Source organism: Enhydra lutris, unplaced genomic scaffold (genome assembly GCF_002288905.1).
Source record: "Enhydra lutris kenyoni isolate GAN:26980312 unplaced genomic scaffold, ASM228890v2 scaffoldscaffold15, whole genome shotgun sequence".
Lineage (NCBI taxonomy): Eukaryota > Metazoa > Chordata > Mammalia > Carnivora > Mustelidae > Enhydra > Enhydra lutris.
In genome coordinates this window covers 3,548,193-3,573,065 of record NW_019154099.1, presented here as the reverse complement: position 1 = coordinate 3,573,065, position 24,873 = coordinate 3,548,193, and the positions used below count along the sequence as shown (strand labels likewise).

General features: G+C 34.8%; 1 protein-coding gene across 1 annotated transcript in view; it reads left to right on the top strand.

The window, feature by feature from the left end:
• The window catches only part of LOC111146911 (RB transcriptional corepressor 1), a 157,200-nt gene that overhangs the window by 120,966 nt on the left and 11,361 nt on the right, over nt 1-24,873 (top strand). Inside the window, exons 18-23 of the mRNA XM_022502668.1 lie at nt 10,428-10,546; nt 14,607-14,752; nt 16,937-17,082; nt 22,126-22,230; nt 22,703-22,816; nt 22,913-23,076. Coding sequence (XP_022358376.1) covers nt 10,428-10,546; nt 14,607-14,752; nt 16,937-17,082; nt 22,126-22,230; nt 22,703-22,816; nt 22,913-23,076 — 794 coding nt within the window. The remainder of the gene's footprint in view (nt 1-10,427; nt 10,547-14,606; nt 14,753-16,936; nt 17,083-22,125; nt 22,231-22,702; nt 22,817-22,912; nt 23,077-24,873) is intronic.

The following is a 24,873-nucleotide window of genomic DNA, read 5'->3' as shown; positions in this document are numbered from 1 at the left end:
TAAGGCTTCAGGATAAGCATGGCCAAGGGGTTTCCAAAGCCACGGTAGGTGTAGAATAATAAATGTGTATATCAACAAAAACTGATTGCAGGGAGCCTAGTCCCAAGCCTATATAATGACTCAGATCTAGTTCAGTTTCAGATTGGAAACTTTAAGGATTATGAAATTCTGAGAACTCAAGAGTATGTCCACCTAGAGGGGAAGCAGCAAAGCCCAAAACCAGTGAAATTCCTCTATAGTGTTGGCTTAAATTTCTAAGTTTGTTTTATTTTCTCGAAAACAATTCAATGTCTAGTCATTAAATAATTTTTGACGCAAAACTTTGGTGCTATGAATAGGTTAAACCTGCTGCAATATTTCCCATCATGGAATAATATATGTAGGTAAAAGGTACTAAGTAGATTCCCAAAGGTAAAAATGTGGTGATTTTGATTCTCTGGTAGAGAGGCCCTAGTAAAAGCAGGAATCATTTGGAGAAAAATGACTTTTCTTACGATTATTTAACCATAGGATATGTATTTTTGTTCTTTTACTTTTTTACAAATCCTTGTCATCAGCAGTATTAATAGATAATTTGATGATTCCTCACTTCAGCATGGCAAACATGTTTGTTCCTCACCTTTGAACTCTCATCCCTCCATCTTGTGCTTTTCTGTTCAGTCATAACCGTCTACTTCTTCCAAGTTTGACAAAACATCCTTGATTTCATTATATTCAGACATGCTAGTTTCCTCTCACAAGCTTTCATACCCGATTCCTCTTTTATTTTTTATTTTTATTTTTTTAAAAGATTTTATTCATTTGTTTGACAGATGGAGAGCATAAGTAGGCAGAGAGGCAGGCAGAGAGAGGGGGGAAGCAGGCTCCCTACTGAGCAGAGAGCCCGATGTGGGACTTGATCCCAGGACCTGAGATCATGACTTGAGCCGAAGACAGATGCTTAAAGGCTTAACCCACTGAGCCACCCAGGTGCCCCCTGGTTCCTCTTTTTTTTTTTTTTTTAAAGATTTTATTTATTTATTTGACAGACAAAGATCACAAGTAGGCAGAAAGGCAGGCAGAGAGAGAGGAGGAAGCAGGCTCCCTGCTGAGCAGAGAGCCAGATGCGGGGCTCGATCCCAGGACCCCAGGATCATGACCTGAGCCGAAGGCAGAGGCTTAACCCACTGAGCCACCCAGGCGCCCCTCCCTGATTCCTCTTTTAATGTCCATTTCTCATACTGTTATTTCCCTTAAGAATATTAATTCTGCCTACTGTATGAATTTTTATTCATTTTGCAAATATTCATTATAGATTTTCTTAATGCTTTCAGTTAGAATAAGATTTCTTTGGGTTAGGAACAGTAACTTTCCCACAGTATTTAAGGTAAATTATACAAATAATGACTCTTCAACACAATTTTATCACAAGTCTTAGAACAGAGGACCCTCTCATTGGATATACTTGCTGTGGCCATTGAAGCTAGTACTTGATGGTAGTGGACTTTTGACTCCTGTAATATTTCATTTAGAAAAATGGCTCTCTTAGTTTAATTGCATAAATTTTGCATTTCCATTTGGAGCTGCCTACCCAGAGCAAATATGTCAAAAATCTTCAAGTAAATCCTGACCCAGTTTTAGAATTCTTGGCTAATTTTGAGTTAGGAATTCCTTTCTTTAAACAGTATTTTAAAATTAATACAACAAATGCAAAATATAACATATTTTGTGTGTTACATTTTTTAAAAAGGCTTCAAATAACCCCAAAAGCACAAAATAACTTAATTTGAAATTAAAAAAATAGGATCTACCCAAATTGATATACTTCTCATTGTTTTTGAAAAAGTTGATGAAGATACTGATTTAGAAAATACTTTTAAAAATACATTTTAGGGTACATAGTTGTTTGAAATATTGGTGTGTGTAAAGTTGTACATAATTGACATAATAACATTACTACTTTAAAGTTTTCAAGTTCTTAAAAATATCTGCTTTTAGTCTATGATTTAACAAAGGGGTTGCTGTTTTGAGAGACTTAAAAACTGCTCTAAATGATCACTTTCAATGAAAATCTATTAGAATTTTGGACCTCTTTTGCATAATTTCTAATATTTAACAAGCATGCTTTTCAAAAACAGTGCTTCTAACTAAACATTGTTCAAACTGGTTATAATATAAATTGTCTAGCATTGCCACAATTTGATTCATAGTTCATCGTTGTATTGTTTTGGTATTTATTATACCAAACAGTTAACTTGGAAAGGAAACTAATACTTTACGTAAACTCTCACTGTTTGGTAAATTATATAATTATGTTAAGCAAATACTGTAGAAGTTGTAGATAGTCATCTCTGATTAAATAATTACATAAAACTTTGTGTTGCTTTCTGCTAGAAGAATGATTATCAGGAACATTTCACTTTATTAAATAGTATAATACCAGGATTAGCCTTGGTAAAATTAATTCATGCACTTGTTTAATTGCTCCTGTCTTTTATTCTAAGAAATTAATGAAAATTATAGTTTAGTCAGTGGGTAAGAGCTCAGACTCTGGAGCCTGGCTGCCCACGTTCAAATCCTTTTGTTAACCTCATTTTCTCTGTCTCTCAAGTGGGGATAGTATACCCATAGGGTTTTGTGAAAATTAAATTGTGTACATGCAGTAAGCATTTACTAAATGGTAGCTGTTCTTGTTAATAGTGGATGTTAATATAGATTTCTTTTTCAGTAAATCCTTTGGATAAAGATGGAAAACCATAGTTTAATTAACAGAATATTTTTAGTAAGTCATATTCTGATACTTGTTCTAGGAAGCTACTCTATTCCTTCTTTATTATTAAAAAATAGCTTTAAAAGTTTTGGTTTTTATATTTATAAACTCAAATGTTATTACCCTATCCTCTGAAAATAATTTTAGTGCATAACATAGTATATAGTATGCAGCCATAGTTTTCTAAAATAGCTAAGTTTTGTGATCCATGAAATGAATAATGATAACACTTAATTCACAGATTTATTTTGGGGATTATATGAGATAATACATTTGAATTGACTTTTTCTGTAAATTGAAAGTGCTTTAATTCGTGTCTAAGCAAACCACAAAAGTGATATTTCATTCTGTTTTGCCAAATGTATCTTAAATTAACTAACTCCATTATCAGTTTAGTGTTCAGTGCCCCAAGGGGCAAAATTTCATAGTAGGGTCAATGCAAGTACAAGTGAATGGCTCCTTAAATTTTGCATCCTAGATACCTCTCTTGCTTTACCCTAATCCTGGCCCTGTTTTATACTGCTTATACACATTTTTTTCTTGAAGAGAAGATAGGCTGAAAGACATTTTGGCTGATAACATACTACTGCTGAAATAAAAATAACCCAGAGTATGCTGGTAATTTCATATTTTTGGCTCAGCTTATAGTGAAGCTAAGGACTTAAGTAAGTTAATGAATAGTAGGCTTTTCTTTTTTAAATTTCAGATCAATTGCATTAATTCCTGAGTTATATGCATATGACTTCAAAGTTGTTTGCTCTCATTGAACTTGGTACTAAACCTGCCTGGCACATTCTTCATGCATGTTGGAGCTAGGAAGTTGGAAATTGATAGGAAATTCTGCCACTTGAAACAAAGCTAAAGCAGTATGGGTTATGGTGACCTCTAGCACCTGGAATACATTCCTGAAAGCAAACAATAAATCATTTAATTATTCAGCAAATATTTTTAGAACTCCAGTTCTATGCTAGGAATGTATATGAATGTATATAATAGGAAGCAAGACACAGTTGAATTAGCTATATCTATATTAGTGATTTGTGACAAGAAAATTTCTATCCTAAAATATAGTTTCTATTGTAATAGATGTCCCATTTCTCTTAGTTTATTCAAATTTTTTAGCATGGTCTTTATAATTTTGGATCATCAGGCTGCTGTTTTCCTTTGTCTCTAGCAGCTTCTCCATTACTGCACCACCACTTTACTTTAGTACCAGTACCCTCTTTTGATTTCCTAAAATAATACCAGTTTCTCGGCACATTTTCCTTCATCTTGGGAGACTTCTGCCTGTTGCTCCTCTCAAAGCACAGCCTCTTTATCTTCCTTCAAGTCTAAGCATCCGTGTTACCTTCTCAGATATGTCTTCCTTAAATCACCCTCCAGGGTATCCATTTATATATTCTTCATAAGAAATTCTGTTGTTTCATAGAATTTTTCTGAATCTGTCATTAGCTACTTATTTCCTTGTTTGTTTGTTTGTTTGTTTAAGATTTTGTTTATTTATTTGACAGACAGAGATCACAAGTAGGCAGAGAGGCAGGCAGAGAGAGAGGAAAGGAAGCAGGCTCCCTGCTGGGTAGAGAGCCCAATGTGAGGCTCGATCCCAGGACCCTGGGATCATGACCTGAGCCAAAGACAGAGGCTTTACCCACTGAGCCACCCAGGTGCCCCTCCTTGTTTGTTTATTGACTGCCACTTCCCAGGGACTCCCCATGTAGGGAGGAGCCATATCTGTTCCTGGTGCATAGGAAGTATTCAATAAATGTTTGATGCTTAGTGGATACAGTTTTTACAGACAAAACTAATTTTTAGTTTTACTGCAGATTGCCTAAATGTTCCATTATACTCCACTGCACTTCACTTTGAAAAAAAAGTCTTCTAAATAATAGGCATTCTGAAATAATTTTTCATGTTTTTATTTTCTTTGAGTAAAGTAAACATACATATGTGTTTGACCAATGCTTAAAGGAAAAAGAAGGGGGAAAGGAGTAAGTAAATATTTTATTTTTAAAGGATCCAGGTTATATATTAGGACAGAATTAACCTCAGAGAACTTTGAACACTTTTACCTGCTCACTTTTCATTTATCAACAAATGTTTATTGAGTCCCTACAGTGTGCCAGGCAATTTTAGACATTTGGGACATTGTTGTGAACAGGATAACTGTAGGAGACAGTTAAACAAGTAAACAAATGAATACATAATCAATTTCAAATAATGATCAGTACTGTGAAGAAAATAGAGCAAAGTTGAGAGTAGCAGCAAAGTGGGAATTATGATTGTCTTGGACAGGATGTTCAGAGAAGGCTTTGCTGAGGAGGTGCTGTCTGAGGATACAGCGTGAATAATGGAATGGGTCGAGTCATGGGAAGCTCTGGTAAAGAGGATTGCAGACAGAGGAAACAGTAAATACAAAAACTGGGAGAGGGAGAATCATGCTGTGTCCAAGGAACAAAAAGATGATCTGTTTGGAAGAAGTAAGTAAGGAAGAAAGTAGTAGAAAGTGAGGCCTGAGAGGGGGCCAGCTCTCAAGGCACCCTGGCTTAGAAAGCCAGGATAAAGAGTTTGGATTTATTCTAGTATAGATGGAAAGTCATTGGAGGGTTTTGAGTAGGGTGGAGGGTGTGAGGAGTAGTTCATCAGCTTTATTGAAAAGACTGGAAGGCAGCAAGAGTGGAAGTATGAAAAGCAGTTGGAGGATGCCTTTGTGGTAGTACAGACAAGAGATAATAATGGCTTAGACTACAGTAATGTTAGAGATAATGAGAAGTTAGACTTGGGATGTATTTTGAAGTTAGAGTCAACATGACTTCCCAGGATTTGATGGTGGAGTTTGAGGGAAAGAGTAATTAAGGATGACTCTTTTTTTGCTTTGGACAACTGTATATAAAGAACGATAATGATATGGGAAAAACTAGAAAAGAGCAGCAGTTTTTTGGTGGTAGAGGATTGTTAAAGTTTATTTTACACATAGACATCAATTGAACATTGAGTTAGGTGGAAGAGGACAGATGCCTCTGAAATGATTCTTCAAGTCCACCGATCTCTGGCAGTTGGGGAATTGTTTGTAATTTTTAGCTCCTACCATAGAGTGTCTTACAGAGTGGACAACAAATATTGGGTGGAAGGTGGAATGTATGAATGTGTGAGGTGGACATTCATACATTTGAGCAGATACATTGTCCTTTGTATAAAGGCATTTATTTAGATGCATAAGTAAGAACTTAACCATAATAATTTCAAATGTTTGCATAACACTTGTGCCCGGCTCTGTTGTAAATGCTTTACATTTATTATTAATTCACTTAATTCTCACAATACTGCAATTTAAGTATTGTCATTACTATCACCACTTTACAGTTGAGAAAAGTGTCATAATGTGTTTAAGTAACTTGTTCAAAGTCATGCAACCAATAAGGGCCAGGATGTGAACCCATGTCATATGACTCCAAAGTCTCACAGCTGTCTACTGCACTATATTTCCTCCTATTATCATGACATACTCATTATCCTAAAGCTATTTCTATATATCTGTGTGACCGCTTGGGTTGGGGGAGATGCAATAATAAAAGTGATACTTGAGTGAAACATAAAGACTATTGATAAAAAAAATACTACCTTAATCCTTGGAGGAGGCGTTCACTTTAGTATAATCCTATTGTGCTAATCTGAAGAGAAAGTAAAATGCCTGATTAGTAGTATACCTGAATCCTCTAAAGGCTCAAGTTTATTCACATTTCTTTGTCTTTTTTTAAAAAGTTTTTTTATGAACGTATAATGTATTATTTGTTTGAGGGGTACAGGTTTGTGATTCATCAGTCATACACAACACCCAGCACTCACCACACACATACTCTCCCCAATGTCTACCACCCAACCACCCCATCTCCTACCCACCTCCCTTCCAGCAATCCTCAGTTTGTTTCCTGAGATTAAGAGTCTCTTATGGTTTGTCTCCCTCTCTGGCTTTTTTCATTTTTTCTTTCTTTGTGAATCTTAGGGTCTCTTAAAATGTCATTGAAAGAAAAATGGGTTTAGGCCACTTCTGCTGAATATATGTGGATTTATACCCACACTATTTTCATTAAAAAAATATATTTTGTATATAATTCGTCAGTGGCTAGAAAATATAAAACACTGACTATGACATCCATGCATTAGCTGGTGTTATTAGCATTACTTTACTCCGATGAAAATGCTTACTTAGATTGCACTTCAGAGTGCCCTTAATGAAAGGAAAGACTAGGAAAGAATTATTTGATAATAAAAATTACATTGTATGGCACCTGGGTGTCTCAGTCAGTCAAGTATCTGCTTTCTGCTCAGGTCATGATCCCAGGGTCCTGAGATCGAGTCCCTCGTTGGGCTCCCTGTTCAGGGTGGACTCTGTTTCTCCCTCTGTCCCCCCACCCCTGCTCATTTTCTCTCTCTCTCTCTCTCTCTCTCTCTCTCGCGTGCACGCACACTCACATGCACAAAAATAAATAAATAAATAAATAATCTTTTAAAAAATTATATTTGGGGGTTATAGAAAAAAACCCCAGTATTGTTTATTTATTTTTTTAAAAAGATTTTATTTATTTATTTGAGAGAGAGAGAGAGAATGAGAGAGAGAGAGAGAGAGGTCAGCGGGAGAAGCAGACTCCCTGCCGAGCAGGGAGCCCGATGCGGGACTCGATCCTGGGACTCCAGGATCGTGACCCGAGCCGAAGGCAGTCGCTTAACCAACTGAGCCACCCAGGCGCCCCAGTATTGTTTATTTTTAAAGATTTAGCTTAACCTAGTTTATTGTGGTTTTAGTCAAATAGAAGTTTTTAGCCAGACCAATTCATCTTTTTCTTTTTGACCTCTGGGTTTTGGTCAAACCCACAAAGTCCTCCCTTATCAAGAAGTTGTAAAGATGGGGTGCCTGGGTGGCTCAGTGGGTTAAGACCTCTGCCTTCGGCTCAGGTCATGATCTCAGGGTCCTGGGATCGAGCCCCACATCAAGCTCTCTGCTCAGCAGGGAGCCTGATTCCCCCTCTCTTTCTGCCTGCCTCTCTGCCTACTTGTGATCTCTCTCTCTCTCTCTGTTAAATAAATAAAATCTTAAAAAAAAAGTTGTAAAGATACTGTGTTTATTTCTAATAATTTTAAAATTTTGATATAAATAATTCATTTTCTATAAATTGTAAAGTTATAATCTCTTCCTTTCAAATTACTGATCTTTTCAACACTTTATTGAATGAACTTTTTTTTTTTTTTTTATGAAGATTTCATTTATTTGTCAGAGAGCAAGAGAGAGTTTGCACAAGCAGGGGGAGTGGCAGGCAGAGGGAGAAGCTGGCTTCCCAATGAGCAAGGAGCCTGATGCAGAACTCGGTGCCAGGACTCTGGGATTATCACCTGAGCCAAAGGCAGGTGCTCAACCCATTGAGCCACCCAGGCATCCCTGAATGAACTATTCTTAATATTTTTACAAAACCTACTTATTTTCTACATTGCTTTGTGTATTTACTTACTGTTGTACCACTTTCCCTTTTGATATAAACCCAGCATTTTGACAATCTCTCTGTTTTCTTGTTGTTCTTAGGTCAAGGATTAAAAAAGTAAAACATGGATGGGCTCTCTTTTTATGAACTTATAAGCAGTCACCTCCAGAAAATCATAAATTTTGAATCAGTGTTTTAGTGACTTTTGCTGCTAGTCTTATCTTTTTATAAATGGTATTTTAAAAATAAGACTTTCAAGCTTTTTGCTTGATATATAGAAGTGTAATTATTTTTCATATTGTGAATAATGGTATTGTCATTTTTTTCATTTAATACTTTAATCTTTTATTTCTTTTCATTGTTGAGCTGGCTGGAACCTCGCAAACAGTGTTGAATAGAAAGCTCATATGATAATAGGCATCCTTTTGTTGTCTCTGATTTTTTTAAGGGCAATGATTATAATGTTTGACCATTACATATGATGTTTGCTGTGGGTTTTGGTACGTTTGTATATGCCATTTATCAAATTAGGAGGTACCCTACCATTCCTGGTTGAATAAGTTTTCTCCCTCCCTTCCTCCTTTCCTTTCCTTTTCCTTCTCCTTTCCTCCTTTTTAAAAATTATTTTATTTGTGCGTGTGTGTGTTCCGAAATTCATTGTTTATGCACCACACCTAGTGCTTCATACAGTATGTGCCTCCTTAATACCCACCACTAGGCTCACCCAACCCTGCACCCTTTCCCCTCCAAAACCCTCAGTTTGTTTCTCAGAGTCCACAGTCTCTCATGGTTTGTCTCCCCCTCCGATTTCCCCCAGTTCACTTCTCCTCCATCCCCCGATGTCTTCCGTGTTATTCCTTATGCTCCACAAGTGAGTGAGTGAAACCATATAATTGACTCTTTCTGCTTGGCTTATTTCACTCAGCATAATCTCCTCTAGCAATGGCCACAGTCACCAAACTGTTGAAAGAACCAAGATGCCCTTCAATGGATGAATGGATAAGGAAGATATGGTCCATATATACAATGGAGTATTATGTCTCCATCAGAAAGGATGAATACCCAACTTTTGTATCAGCATGGACTGGACTGGAGGAGATTATGCTGAGTGAAATAAGTCCTTCCCTCCTTCTAATTACAAATAGGTTTTAAAATGAGAACTTATTCCTTCATTGATTTTGATAAGATTTTTCACCTTTGACTTACTTATTAGTGAGGTGAATGCCATTATAGATCTTTCCATGTTGAGATGGTTTTGCAAAATGGATAAACTCAACTTTGGTAACAATATATTCTCTTTTTGTCACTGCTGATTTGAGTTGCTATTATTTCTTGTTTAGGATTTTTACATCTCTGTTCATGAGTAAGAATGGGCTATAATTGCCTTTTTGATGTCCTTGACAACTTTTAGTATCACTGTTGTACTAGTCTCATAAAATGAGATCAAGAATGTTTCTACTTTTCCCATTCTCAGAAGAGTTTGAGTAAAAGTGGAATCATCTGTTCTTTGAATGACTGGTAGATTTCACTGGTAAAACCAAAGGTGCTTGATATGCTTGATATCCTTATAGGGAGATTTTTAATTACCGATTTAGGTTTTTTAATAGTTTTGGGGAGTATTAATACTTTTTTATTTTTTATTAATTTATATTTTTTGTGGAATTTTCCATTTGGTCTAAGTTTTCCAATTTATTGACATAAAGTTATTCATAATAATCCCCATTATCTTTCTAATTTTTTTGATGATGGTCCTACTTTTTGCTCCAAATACTGTTTATCAGTCTCTTTTGTTTTTCTCAATCTGACTGAAGGTTTGTTTAATAAAGTTAATTCAGAGAACTGATTATTAGCTTTGTGATCAAACTGTATATTTTATCTTTCTTTTTAGTTTCATTAAATTATGCTCATGTCTTTATTATTTCTGTCTTTGTACCTTCTTTGGGTCTTTTCTGTGTATTTTTCCTCTTAATTTCTTTTCTCATGTTAACATTTGAAGTTATAGATTTTTCTAGTCCTTTACATATATAGAACAAAAATTGGCAATTAGTATTTTAAGTGGAGAAAAGGATCTCATCTGAATTCTGAATTTCTGCTGTCAATTATAACTAAATTTGTAGTGCTTTCCATGTCAGACAAAATGATTTTGATAAGTACATGGGAAAATAATACTTACCAATGTGGTTTTAATGTCATCTGGTTTGATATAGGATTCACCTTTATTTGATTTGATTAAACAAGCAAAAGACCGAGAAGGACCAGCTGATCACCTTGAACCTGCTTGTACTCTCAACCTTCCACTCCAGAGTAATCACACTGCTGCTGATATGTAAGTAGAATGTATGATATGTTATTCATTCAACCTGCAATTACATTTTGAACATGGTATAAGGCACGATACTCTATAGAAACTATAGGGAATAGAATTTTGAATAAGATATTGGTTTTGCTCTGAAGAAGCAGGAATATAAGGCACATGACCCAAATAAAGATCATATAAAGTGGTACAGAGTGCTGTTGAGATCCTTTAGGGTTAATGTAATGAGGATAGTTTTCATGGTGGAGATGGCAAATTAATTAGGCCTGAAAGATGGAAAATAGGATTTCTGTGTGGAAACTGGAGAGGAAGGAGGAGACACAAAGTGTTCCAAGAGTCAGAAAAGTGTAAGGCCAGGAAAGCAGGAAACATTTTCAGGGAGTACAGATCAGTGCATTTGGGGTGAAGCATAGGATAGGCATAGGAACTAGGGTGGGACATCAACAATCAGCATCGACATCAACAATTAGTTGGTAAGTACATGATGATGATGGTGATGATGGAAGAAGAAAGCTAATAGCTAATATTTCTTGAGGGTTTACTTTGTGCTGGACAGTTGCCTAAGTGCCCGAGATTCTTTTATTTTTCCATTTAATCTTCATAACAGCCCTGTAAGGTAGTAGATTCTGCTATTAGCCTCAGTTATCTGTAAAATAGGAATTAGAGAAGGTAATGCGCCAAAGTCAACAGAAATCAAATCCAAGCAATCTGACCCCAAAACTCATGTACTTAAACATTCCAGCTACTGTGCCTTTCATAGAAATGTGCCTACTGTTGTTTCTGTTTAGTTCGGTCTAGAAATTGACATTATAATGTTCTGTGATTAGTTCAGGGACTATTTTCCAGAGATGTCCTTTCCATGCTAACTTGTACCCAGAGTATTTCTAGCAAAGGATGCCTCTGCCTTCATATATAGATTTGTCTGCTAGGTTATGCACTTATATAAACAGGTCAAGACTTATCTTTTTCTAAGTGCCAGGATGTTTTCTAGACACTGGGAATAAAAGGCGAATAAGATGAACTAGGTTCTTCCTCTCATAGCGCTTAGGTTATGGGGGAAATAAACTAATACGTGATGTGTTTTTAGAGTATACACTAAATTTGGACATCTGGTTGGCTCAGTCAGTAAAGCATGCAACTCTTGATCTTGGGATTAGGAGTTCAAGCCCCATGTTGGGTGTAGAGATTACTTAAAAAGAGAGAGAGGAAAAAAAAGAGAGTATACCAAGTACTATAATAGAAATAAAGTAACATGAGAGAAACTGAGTGTAGGAATGCTTAGGGAAGCTTTTTCTGATAAAGTGATATTTGACCTGAGACCTCAAGGACAATTGGATGTTGGCTAGGCACACATCTGCATCATGTACATTCCAGACAGAGCAAATGGCAAGTACAGTGGCCCTAGGACAGACCAAACTTAGTTGATTTGAAGAACAGAAAGAAGTCCCAGTGTGGCTGGGGTAAAGTGAATAAGAGGAGGTTGGAGGTACAAGATAAGGTTGGAGAGGCAAACTGAGGCCAGACCTTGTAGAGTCCTATGAGCCATAGAAAAGGTTTTGGATTTTAGCAGAGAATGGAAAAGCATTAAAGTTTTAAGTAATGGTGCAGCTTGCTATACTTTGTATTTTTAAAGGTCTATTTTTTGGCTGCTATTTAAAGTGCAGGTGGGTTTGGAGGAGGGAAGAAGTAGGAAGACCAGTTTGGAGACCGTTTTAACAGTACAAGTGAGAGATGTAAGTGACTTGATCTAAGATATGTCAGTAAAGATAGAAAGAAATGGAATGATCCAGGATGTATTTTAGAGGACGATTTAATAAAACTTGGTTTTGCATTGAGTTTGAAGAATTGGGAAAAGGGAGAAATTAAAAATAGCTCCTAGGTTTTAGATTTTAGAAACTGGATGTAATGTGGAGTCGTTTATTGAGATGGGAAAAACAGAGGGAAGAAATCAAGACTTCCCCTTTGGCCTTCTTAAGTTTGAGATTCAACTAGTGATGTTCTATAGGTAGTTGAATATTTGTACCTAGAACTCCAAGTTTAGTTTGTCTACAATGTTGTGAATTAGAGAATTGAAGGGAAGTTCAAGATTGGAAGTAGACTAAACCCTGGTACTTAAAAGGTTACAATGGTGATTCCCTTTTCCTAGTATACTAGTTAACATACTACATATAGTAGAAACATCCACAGTAAAGTACAAATCCTCTTTCCTGCTTAGAATTATTTCTTAGCTACTAAAACAAAATTAGAACATAGATCTGAATTTTCCTGTGAAAAGCAACACAAGGGTGGTAGAATGTCAGAAATTGAGAGAGAATATTTATTAATATCTATGTAGATTTATGTCTGACATGTTTAGTATACAGGTATAAATCTTCCTTGATAATATATCTGAATACAGTATTCTGTACTGCATGGTATTTGTTTTATCATACATATGAACCATAGTTATCAATGAAACATTTTTTTTAAGATTTTATTTATTTATTTGACAGACAAAGATCACAAGTAGGCAGAGAGAGAGGGGAGAAGCAGGCTTCCTGCTGAGCAGAGAGCCTGATGAGGGGCTCAATCCCAGGACCCTGGGATCATGACCTGAGCTGAAGGCAGAGGCTTTAACCCACTGAGCCACCCAGGCACCCCTCAATGAAACATTTTTAAGAGGAAAATCAGAAACATGACAACACTATTTTGGCATCAATAACTTGTTCCTTTAACCTGGAGTTATTTGATAATCTCAATCTCACTATAATTATTAAAATTGAACATATACACTACGTAGCTATTTTTTTCTTCAAAAAAACAGTAACTCTCAGAAAAAGCTATTCATTAAAATAGTTAGAAATAATAATGGCAAGCTTAGTTTTCCTATTAGACTGTATCTTTTCCAGCTTATGTTTTAAATAGCTTGCTGAAACTGGTGTAGCCACACTGGCAAACAGTGTGGAGGTTCCTCAGAAAGTTAAAAATAGAACTACACTATGATGCAGCAATTCCACTACTAGGTATTTACTCAATGAACACAAAAATACAAATTTGAAGGGGGGCACATGCTCCCTGATGTTTATAGCAGCATTATCAACAACAGCCAACCTATGGAAAGAGTCCAAATGTCCATCAACTGATGAATGGATAAAGAAGATGTTGTATGTGTGTGTGTGTGTATATATACACACACACACACACACACACACACACACACACACATACACACACATTCTTTTTGATGGCTGAGTAATATTCCATTGCATGCATATGTATGTGTATATATATGTGTGTGTGTATATATACATATATATGTATGTGTGTGTATATATATGTATGTGTATATGTGTGTACATATACATGTATATATGTATGTGTATATGTGTGTATATGTGTATATATACACATATATGTGTGTGTACATATATATACACACATACATATATATGTGTGTATATATATACACACACATACATATATATACACACATATGCATGCAATGGAATATTACTCAGCCATCAAAAAGCATTACAGCTTGCCATCTGTAATAACATGGATGGAGCTGGAGTATATTATGATAAGTGAAATAAGTCAGAGAAAGACAAATACCATATGATTTCACACATGTGAAATTAAGAAACAAGACAGATGAACATAGAGGAAGGGAGGGGAAAAAAAAGAGAGAGGGGAAACAAACCCATAAGAAACTCTTAATGATAGAGAACAAACTGAGGGTTGGTGGAAGGAGGTTGGGGGGATGGGCTAGATGGGTGATGGGTATTAAAGAGGACACTCGTTGTAATGAGCACTGTCTTGTATATATGTGATGAATCACTGAATTCTGCTCCTGAAACCAGTACTGCACTGTATGTTAAATAACTAGAATTTAGATAAAAATTAAAAAAAAAAAAGTTTGTTGAGAGAAGGAATTTGGTATAGAATAACAGATTAAATAGATATGTTTGGATGCATGTGTACAGCCGTGTGTGTGTGTATGAGAGAGAGAGAGAGACAGAGACAGAGACAGAGACAGAGAGAGAGAGACTCTTAGGGAACTTCAAATGAAGGCTTTTTCTTTGAATATGTTTAGGTATCTTTCTCCTGTAAGATCCCCAAAGAAAAAAGGATCAACTATACGTGTAAATTCTACTGCAAACACAGAGGGACAAGCAACCTCAGCCTTCCAGACTCAGAAGCCATTGAAATCTACCTCCCTTTCACTTTTTTACAAAAAAGGTGAGTAAATGATTATTTTCAAGAAGGACTCTGGAACCTGGCTGTGACTGGGTTCAAATCATGGCTCTTCTGCTTACTAGGTATGTCCTTGGTAAAGTCACTTAATATCTTTATGCCTCAGTTTCTTCATCTGTAAAGTAGAAATGATAATAATAATTTATTTTATAATAATAGTAATCTACCTTATAAGGTTTTTTAGTTAATTAAATGAATTAATACATAAAATGTTTCAACAGTGCCTAGCACATCGTAAGCATTCAGAAAGTATTAGATGTTGTTACTGTTGCTGCTGTTGCTTTTGTCAGGCTTTCAAATTTATGTTTGGAAATATTTACCCCTGACATTACTTTTGCTGTTCAGGTGTGTATGTGAAGTTAAGATTGTACAGTGTGCTGTAGTCTAATGTAGGCACATTTCCTGGTAATCAGGCTGAGTAGCATTCTCTGATTATGTGTGTGTGAGGTGGAGCAGGGCTGTCTGTACGTGCATATATAGAGCTGACCTTTGAACAATGTGGGGATTAAGGGTACTAATCCCCCCATGTAGTCAGAAATCCACATATAGCTTTTGACTCCCCAGAAACTTTACTGATAGTCTACTGTTGACTAGAAGCCTTACCAACAGTGTAAACAATTATCACATATTTTATATATGTATTATATACTATAATAAGCTAGAGAAAAGAAAGTGTTATTAAGAAAATCATAAAATACATTTATAGTACTGTCCTGTATTTATTTATTTTTAAAAATCCATGTATAAGTAGACCCTCTTAGTTCAAACCCATGTTGTCTTAGAGTCAGCTGTATGTGCAGGTGCACACCCAGTGAAGCTCTCTAAAGGGACATAAAAGGCCAGATTCCTCTGTGATAAATCTGTTTCTGATTTTATTCAAGTCAGAAATATACTCAAGTCAGAGTTTTATAGCCATGTTGTAAGATAACCCTTAAGTTAGAACAGTGTTTCCAGAGTGTGTTCCCCAACCAGTAGAATCCACCTCACCTGAAAAGTTGTAGAAAGGAAAATTTTTGTTTAGGCTCCACCTTAGAACTCCTCAATCAGAAACTCTAGGATGAAGTGAAAAAAAAAAAAAAAAATTCCTTGTTTTAACAAGCCTTCCAAAGCTAATCTGATGCATGCTAAAATAAGAACCACCAGGATAGTTTAAAAATTCTGATTGCTTTATGCAAGTCTTTGAAAGGTAATTTAAAATAAGAGTCATTATATTTAAAGTAGATGGAAAAAAATTAAATTTAGTGGATTTCTTTTTTCCAGGCCTATGTCCCAGTAATATTTTTATAGACTTTGTAAATAAATCTTATGTTAGTATTCAAGTATTATTTTGCCTTCTATTTACCTAGCTCTGTACTAAGACTAGGGCTTATTTATTCATAAAGAAAATAGTGGTAGAGGTGAGGTTACTGTTAAAGTGCTGTTTATTATTGGTGGAAATGCAAGCTCGTGCAGTCACTCTGGAGAACAGTATGGAGGTTCCTCAAAAAGTTAAAAATAGAACCACCTACAATCCAGCAATTGTACAATTGGTATTTACCCAAAGGATACAAAAATAGTAATTCGAAGGGATACATGCACCCCAGTGTTTATAGCAGCATTGTCTATAATAGCCAAACTATGGAAACAGCCCATGTGTCCATTGATTGATGAATAGGTAAGGAAGATGTGGTATAAATATGCAATGGAATATTACCCAGCCATAAAAATGAATGAAATCTTGCTATTTCCAATGATGTGGATGGAGCTAGAATGTATAATGTTAAGTAATATGTCAGTCAGAGACAGACAATTATCATATGATCTCACACATATGTGAAATTAAAGAAACAAAACAGATGAAAATAGGGGAAGAAAAAAGGGAAAACCAAAAAACAGACTTACCTATAGAGACCAAACTGATGGTTACCAGAGCAGGAGGTGGATGAAATAGGTGATGGGGATTCAGGAGGGCACTTGTGAGAAGCACTGGGTGTTATATAGAAGTGATAAATCACTAAATTCTACACCTGAAACTAATATTACACGGTATATTAACTAGCTGGACTTAAAATAAAAACTTGAAAAAATACAGGGCAAAAATGCTGTTTAATAGCATCATAGTTACAGCAATTTAATATTTTGAAAAATCCACTTGTTGAATAGTAAACCTAAGTCCCCTTATCTCTGCAGTGTACCGACTAGCATATCTTCGACTAAATACCCTGTGCTCACGCCTTCTGTCTGACCACCCAGAACTAGAACACATCATCTGGACCCTTTTTCAGCATACGTTGCAAAATGAGTATGAACTCATGAGAGACAGGCATTTGGATCAGGTAAGAAAATAATGCACTTCACTACGCTTCTCCTACTCATTTGTTAACCGTGCACTGATTTTTTAAAAGATTAGATTCAAATGAGAAGCTAGATCAATTTAGCAGACTTAATATATATGCACTCTTTGGCTTCCTTTTATAATTTTGCTATAGTTCTTAGAGCTTTAGAGCTCGGGAGTATTTCAGTAACTTTTTTAATGACATAAAAGATCTTATTTACAAAAATCATTGAAAAAAAAACTGTTTATTAGGGGTTTTTCTGTCTTGTAGTAAACTAGATTTCATGTTAGTAAGGAAGAAGTACAAGACTTAAAAACAAGTTGATCTAAAACAGTGCCTATTGAATGAATGAATGAATAAAAAAATAAATGAATGACAATTTACAGAAAACGATCTTTCATATCTTCCTGTTTTTTCTCTTTATGCAGAATAATAATATTTTTTGGTAGCAAATTATTGAGATATAATTAACATACCATACAAATTACCCATATAAAGTGTACAATCCAGTAGTTTTTAGTATATTCATAGAGTTGTGGAACCATCACCAAAATCACTTTTAAAACAGTTTTATCATGCTAAAAAGAAATGCCATACCATTCAATACTCATCATCTGTTCCTCTACTTCTTCCAGACCCAGGCAATACTGATCTTTCTATGTCTGTAGATTTGCCTCTTTTGGGACAATTTATATAAATGGAATCATATAATATGTTGTATTTTGTGTCTGGCTTCTTACTGTAATGTTTTCATTGTTCATCTGTGTTATACCTTGTATCAGTACTTCATTCCTTGTGTTGCCAAATAATATTCCATTGTATGGATATACCACATCATATTTATCTATTCATTATTTGGTGTATATTTGTTTTCTACTTTTTGGCTATTATGAATAATGTTGCTGTGAACATTTATATACAAGTTTTGTGTGGATATATGTTTCCAGTTCTCTTGGATATATACCTAGAAGTAGAATTGCCAGGTCTTGTGATAACTCTGTGTCTAACCTTTACGGACTGGCCAGATTGTTTTCCAGTATATCCACACCATTCTGCATTCCTACCAGAAGTATATGAGGTTCTAGTTTCTCCACATCCTCACCAGCCTCTTATTTGCTTTTTTGATTATAATCATCCTAGTGGGTATAGAGTAGTATCTCTTTATGATTTTAATTTGCATTTCCCTGATGGCTAATGATATTGATTGAGAATATTTTCATGTGCTTATTGGCCATTTATATATCTTCTTTAGAGAAATATCTACTCAGATAATTTGCATAATTTTTAATTGAGTTGTCTATTTATTATTGACTTATAAGTGTTCTTATGTTGTCTACATAAAAATCCCTTATTTCATATGATTTGCAATTGTTTTCTCCAGTTCTCTGAGTTGTCTTTTCACTTTCTTGATGGTGTCCTTTGAGGCACGAAAGTTTTTCATTTTGATCATGTTCAGTTTATCTATTTTTTTCTTTTATTACTACTGCTTTTGCTGTCTTATCTAAGGAACCATTGCCAAATCAGAGATCATGAAGATTTATTCTTGTGTTTCTCCAAAAGTGTTATACTTTTAACTCTAACATTTACATTTTGATTCATTTTGAGTTAATTTTTCTGTATGGTATGAGAAAGGGGTCTAACGTCACTCTTTTATATGTGAATACTACTTATTCCAGCACCATTTCTTAAAGTCTCTTCTTTCTGTGTTGAGAGAAATCAAAACTAACTGTATATGCATGAAAGTTCATTTCTGGTTTCTTAATTGTGTTCCATTGGTCTGTATGTCTTCTCTTATGCCAGTACAACACTATCTCAATTACAAAGCTTTGTAGTAAATTTTGAGATAGGGAAGTGTGGGGGCATCTGAGTGGCTTAGTCAGTTAAGCATCCAACTCTTGATTTCAGCTCAGGTCATGACCTTAGGGTCCGGATCCCAGGGTCCTTTTCAGTAGGGAGTGTGCTTGTTATTCTCTCCTTCTCCCTCTGCCCCTCCCCAACTCGCGCTCACACTCTTGTGCACGCTCTTTTTCCCTAAAATAAATAAATAAATAAATCTTTAAAAAAAAGGAAAGAAATAGCGAAAAAATTTTGTTCTTTTTCAAGATTTGTTGTACTATTCTGAAGCTTGCATTTCCATATGAATTTTAGGATCAGTTTGTCAACTTCTGCAAAGAAGCCAACAAGGATTTTGATAGGGATTATACTGAATCATAGATTAATTTGAGGAGCTTTCTTATCCTAATAATATTAAGTATTCTAGCCAATGAACATGTGATATGATGTCTTTCCACTTATTTAGATGTTAATTTTTTTCAGTTATGTTTTAACATTTTCAGAGTATAGTCTTTTTATATTAAATTTATACACCTCAGTGTTTTTATTCCTTTTAACACTTGTAAATGGAACTATTTCTTTAATTTCTTGTTTGCATTATTCATTACAAGTGTATAGAAATACAATTAATTTTCATATATTTATCATGTTAACCTGCAGTTTCATTGAAGTACTTTATTAGTTCTAATAGTTTTTAGTAGATTCCTTAGGATTTTCAATATATAAGATCATATTGTCTTCAAGTAGAGATAGTTTTACTTTTTCCTTTTCAATCTGGATGACTGCTATTTCATTTATTTGTCAAACTGCTGTAATGTAGAACCTCAAAAACAATGTCAAATGAAAGTGGTGAGAAGGGACATCCTTGTTTTGTTTCTGCTCTAGGGGAAAGCATTCAGTCTTTCACCGTTAAATGTATTGTTAGCTGCAGAGTTTTTGTATATGCCCTTTATCAAGTAAAGGAAGTTCCCATCTATTCCTAGTTGTTTTTATCATGAAAGTGTGTCGAATTTTGTCAAATGCTTTTTCTATATCTTTTGAAATGATCATTGGTGTTTTCTCCTTTTATTGTATTAATATGTGGTATATTACATGAATTGATTTTCAGATGTTAAACCAACCTTGCATTTCTGGAATGAATCCCACTTGGTTGTAGTCTATAATACATTTGATATGCTGCTGGATTCAGCTTGTTTTTGTTAAAAATGTTTACATCTATAACCATAAAAGATAATGGTAATTTTCCTCTGATATCTGGTTTTGATATCAGAGTACTACTATCCTCACAGAATTAGTTGGGTAGTGTCCCCTCCTCTTCTAATTTCAGAAGAGTTTGTGAGAAATTGGTATTGATCCTTTTTTAAAGGTTTGGTAGAATTCACCAGTGAAACCATCTGGGCCTGGGCTTTTGTTTGCAGATAGTTTTGGATTATTATTTCAAGCTCATATTTTCTGTTTCTTCTTTAGTAAGTTTAGGTGGTTTGTGTCTTTTCTTAAAAATTTCCATTCCCAACTTTTGTAGCAACATGGACAGGACTGGAAGAGATTATGTTGAGTGAAATAAGTCAAGCAGAGAGAGTCAATTATCATATGGTTTCACTTATTTGTGGAGCATAACAAATAACATGGAGGACAAGGGGAGATGGAGAGGAGAAGGGAGTTGAGGGAAATTGGAAGGGGAGGTGAACCATGAGAGACTATGGACTCTGAAAAACAACCTGAGGGTTTTGAAGGGGCAGGGGGTGTGAGGTTGGTGGAACCAGGTGGTGGGTATTAGGCAGGGCATGGATTGCATGGAGCACTGGGTGTGTTGCAAAAACAATGAATACTGTTATGCTGAAAAGAAATAAAAAATTAAAAAAAAATTTTCTGTTCCATCTTAGATATCTATTTTGTTAGTATGTAGTTATCCATAATGTTCTCTTTATTTCTAACAGGTCAGTAGTAATGTTCCCAATAAGAATGGTATTTGGGGCGCCTGGGTGGCTCAGTGGGTTAAGCATCCTCTCAGGTCATGATCCTAGGACCCTGGGATCAAGCCCCACATCGGTGAGCAGGGAGCCTGCTTCCCCCTCTCTCTCTCTGCCTGCCTCTCTGCCTACTTGTGATCTCTGTCGAATAAATAAATAAAATCTTAAAAAAAAAAAAAGTGATATTTTCAGCAAACAGTGAATTAGTGTATAAGGGTATAACCTCCAAATATGTATATTTTTCTAGAGTATATTTGGATGTATAAATTCTAGTATGTTGGATTTTTAAAAGTAGGCACTCATTGCCTTCTATTTTTCTACACTAGTCCTAAGGATTTCTAAATCTTAAGTCCTAAGGATTTCTAAAGAGATTAGGGATATGAAATCAAGACTTTTGCAGAGAGTTACCTTAAGAAGAGGTAGGAGAAAAATATGAATTAACAAAGAAGATATTAGATGGTGTTCTGAGTGGGAAAAATAGAATTGGGGCTGGTAGGATGCTGAACAAGGGGTGATGAGTAGATATTCTTGGCAATAGTAGATATAAGCAAGAATGTTGCAGAGATATAAGTACTTAAATTTGGCAATAAAATTCATACAAATGAAGAAAGTTTGATTTTTTTCATTCTGTAAGGAATAATTTCAAATCTTATTTTTACATTAAAAATAATGTTTTTATTGAAATAGAACATGCATATAAAAGCATCCATATATCATAAGAATACATCTTAATGCAAATTCATCAACTGAACTCATCTGTATAGCCTGCATCCAAATCAAGAGCATTACCTGCAATGCAAAGACTCTCTCCTGCCCCATTCCAAACTCCTTACCACCATCACCAAGTATATTCAATTTTATTTTATCTGATAGTTTAAACCTTTGACACATCTGACTTTTTTTTTAAGTGCTAGTTACACAGTGAACTGATTCCAATTTCAACCTTTCTGGGAAAAAAAAAAAAAAAAAAAACCTAAGGAACCAAGGTCAAAGTTAGGGTTATTTACAAACCAGATGATCAGTTCTAATAATCAAGGTCTGACTTTTACATTTTGTTCTTTAAACACAATTTGGGTTGAACACTTCACATCACCTTTCAAATTGAGTTTAGGATGGGAAAAGATAATCCTGTAGGAACTTAAATTTCCATTTTTTGAAGCTAAAAGAAAGATAACAGTACTTTTTAGAGCACAACTCTGTAACAAAATTCTGATATTTTTATATTGCATTGACTTACTAGATTATGATGTGTTCCATGTATGGCATATGCAAAGTGAAGAATATAGACCTTAAATTCAAAATCATTGTAACAGCATACAAAGATCTTCCTCATGCTGTTCAGGAGGTAGGTAATCTTCCATGGTAAGATTTTTTTGGATATATCCATATCTATAAAATGAATAATGTAAGTCATTAATGAGATCATATATTATGACCTTATTATATAAATTCATGTATCAGTTTTTTTACCTTTATATTACTGGTTAATTATTTGTGCTTAAAACAGAATTGGAAAGTTAAGGCACTTTAATATCCGAATTAATGTTATAAACTAAATAAGGAATACTGCATCTTTGCAATAAACAGGATATTTGTAATAAATTTTACACATGTATATATATTTTTTAAAAGTCTGTGACATTTCACTTCTGGTAGAACAGTTATAAACCAAACCTAAGAAGACTTTTCTAGATTATTTTTTCCTGTATAATATGTGATTCTTACTGTTAGAAAATAATATGAACTATTAGAAAAGAAAATCTAAAGAGATAAATTTCCAAATTCATTTAACAGGTGTTTTTATTCTTCTTCCTCAGACATTCAAACGTGTTTTGATCAGAGAAGAGGAGTATGATTCCATTATAGTATTCTATAACTCGGTCTTCATGCAGAGACTGAAAACAAATATTTTGCAGTATGCTTCTACCAGGGTAGGTTGGAAGTATCCTTTGATTGGGAAAATCTAATTATAAAGTGGAGCTTACTAAAACATTTAAAAAAAAATCTGCTTTTTGTTTTTGCCCTAGCCCCCTACCTTGTCACCAATACCTCACATTCCTCGAAGCCCTTACAAGTTTTCTAGTTCACCTTTACGGATTCCTGGGGGAAACATCTATATATCACCCCTGAAGAATCCATATAAAATTTCAGAAGGTGTGCCAACGCCAACAAAAATGACTCCAAGATCAAGGTTTGTGTTTTCTCTTTAGGGAAAGGGCAAAGAATAAGAGGGGATTATTTTGATCCAAGTACAAAAATATAAAGCTTTCATCACTTAAAAAATATTTATTTATATTAAGTGACATGATAGGAATTTGGTAGGAAAGAAAGAATATCTTTTTACTTAAGTGGGTTTGCAAGTTTAGTCTTCAACTTTGCTGGGTGCTAGGGTTCTTTTGTGAACAAAGAACAATTTTTGTAGTAGGTTTAAAATCACTTTCATATTTTTGTAAGTAACCAGTCTGCTAAGTAAAGTAGATAACTTTTGGTTAAGAATTTTTATTCTCTAGCTTTATTGAATGTCCTGTAAACTCTGTGAACCTGTTTATCTTGCTTTGTTACAAAAATGTAGATGACTGATGAAATGTACATAACTGCAAATTAAGTCTTTAGAAGTCCATCCTTAATTCTGCCTGCAGCTTCCTTATATTACCTGGGGCAGGTGTCACTACTTCGGAAGGGTGCTGTGGATTAGGGAGATGATGAGTATGAAGCTGTTTTAAATTCCTAGATGAAAGTTTCTGTGCAACTACAAATCATTACATTATCTTCCACATCCAACCGCAAGTGCTTTGTGACTTTGAAGTGCTTCCATTGCCTTATTATATATTATCATGGGCTGTTTGAAAATGACTTTATTTGTACAGAGTGGTAGGCAGATTAGCTAGTACAGTTAAGGTAGTCTCATCTCCATAAATTGTCAGCTCATAGAGTTGTACTTAATGGGCAAGAAAAACAAAAGGGAGAAGGGGGAGATATTAGCCATCTAGAAAACATTTGTGTAGGGTGTTTAATTATGTAAGTAATGCACACTCATGGTAAAAATTTGAAACTCTACAGGAAGAGAGAAAATAGAGACTAGTTGGCAAGTGATATAAATCCTCTTGTGCACCCCTGTACCATCTTTTATTTGCTGTTCTTATAGTATCTGTGTACAATATCTACAACTTATACTGTAAGTTGCTAAGATAATACATCATGTATATTTAATTTACACAGTCCCACATTGCCACATGAAAATGTGTACTTAGGTAATGATAATTGATCCATATTATTCTTATGATAGCTATTTACTGAATTTAGTGAAATCACTTCTCAGTTGAGGTCATATTCTCAAAATCTTGATCAATCATTGATCAGGCATTAAGAGAGCATCTGAACATTGTATTTATCCAGCATATTTAGGTATTCTGCTTAATCAAATATATATATATATATATAAAATGATGTCCACTTATCAAGGAATTGGAGTATAATAAGACATATCTCCTAGTTCCATGTGCATATGATCATATCCTTGTTATGTGAAGCTAATACTGTTTTTCAGGTTTATTATAAAAACAAATTATATGGTTCACTCATGGCAACCACAGATTCAAAACCTATGATATATGTACAAAAAATAAAGAGAAAGATCGCCAAACAAACGCTATAGAAACTCATCAATCCCAAAGAAAAAGAACAAGGGAAGTGGAAAGAAACAGAGAATAACTACAAAAACAACCAGAAAACAGGGAACAAAATGGCATCAAGTACATACCTAACAATAATAACTTAAAAAAAAAATAACTTTAAATGTAAATGGCCTAAATGCTCCGGTCAAAAGATACAGGGTGGTGAAATGGATAAAAATACAAGATCCTTCTATATGCTGCCTATAAGAGACTCACCTTAGACATAGAGACACATACAGACTGAAAGTAAAGGGATAGAAAAACATTTACCATGCAAATGGAAGCAAAAAAGAGGCCAAAGTAGCAACACTTAC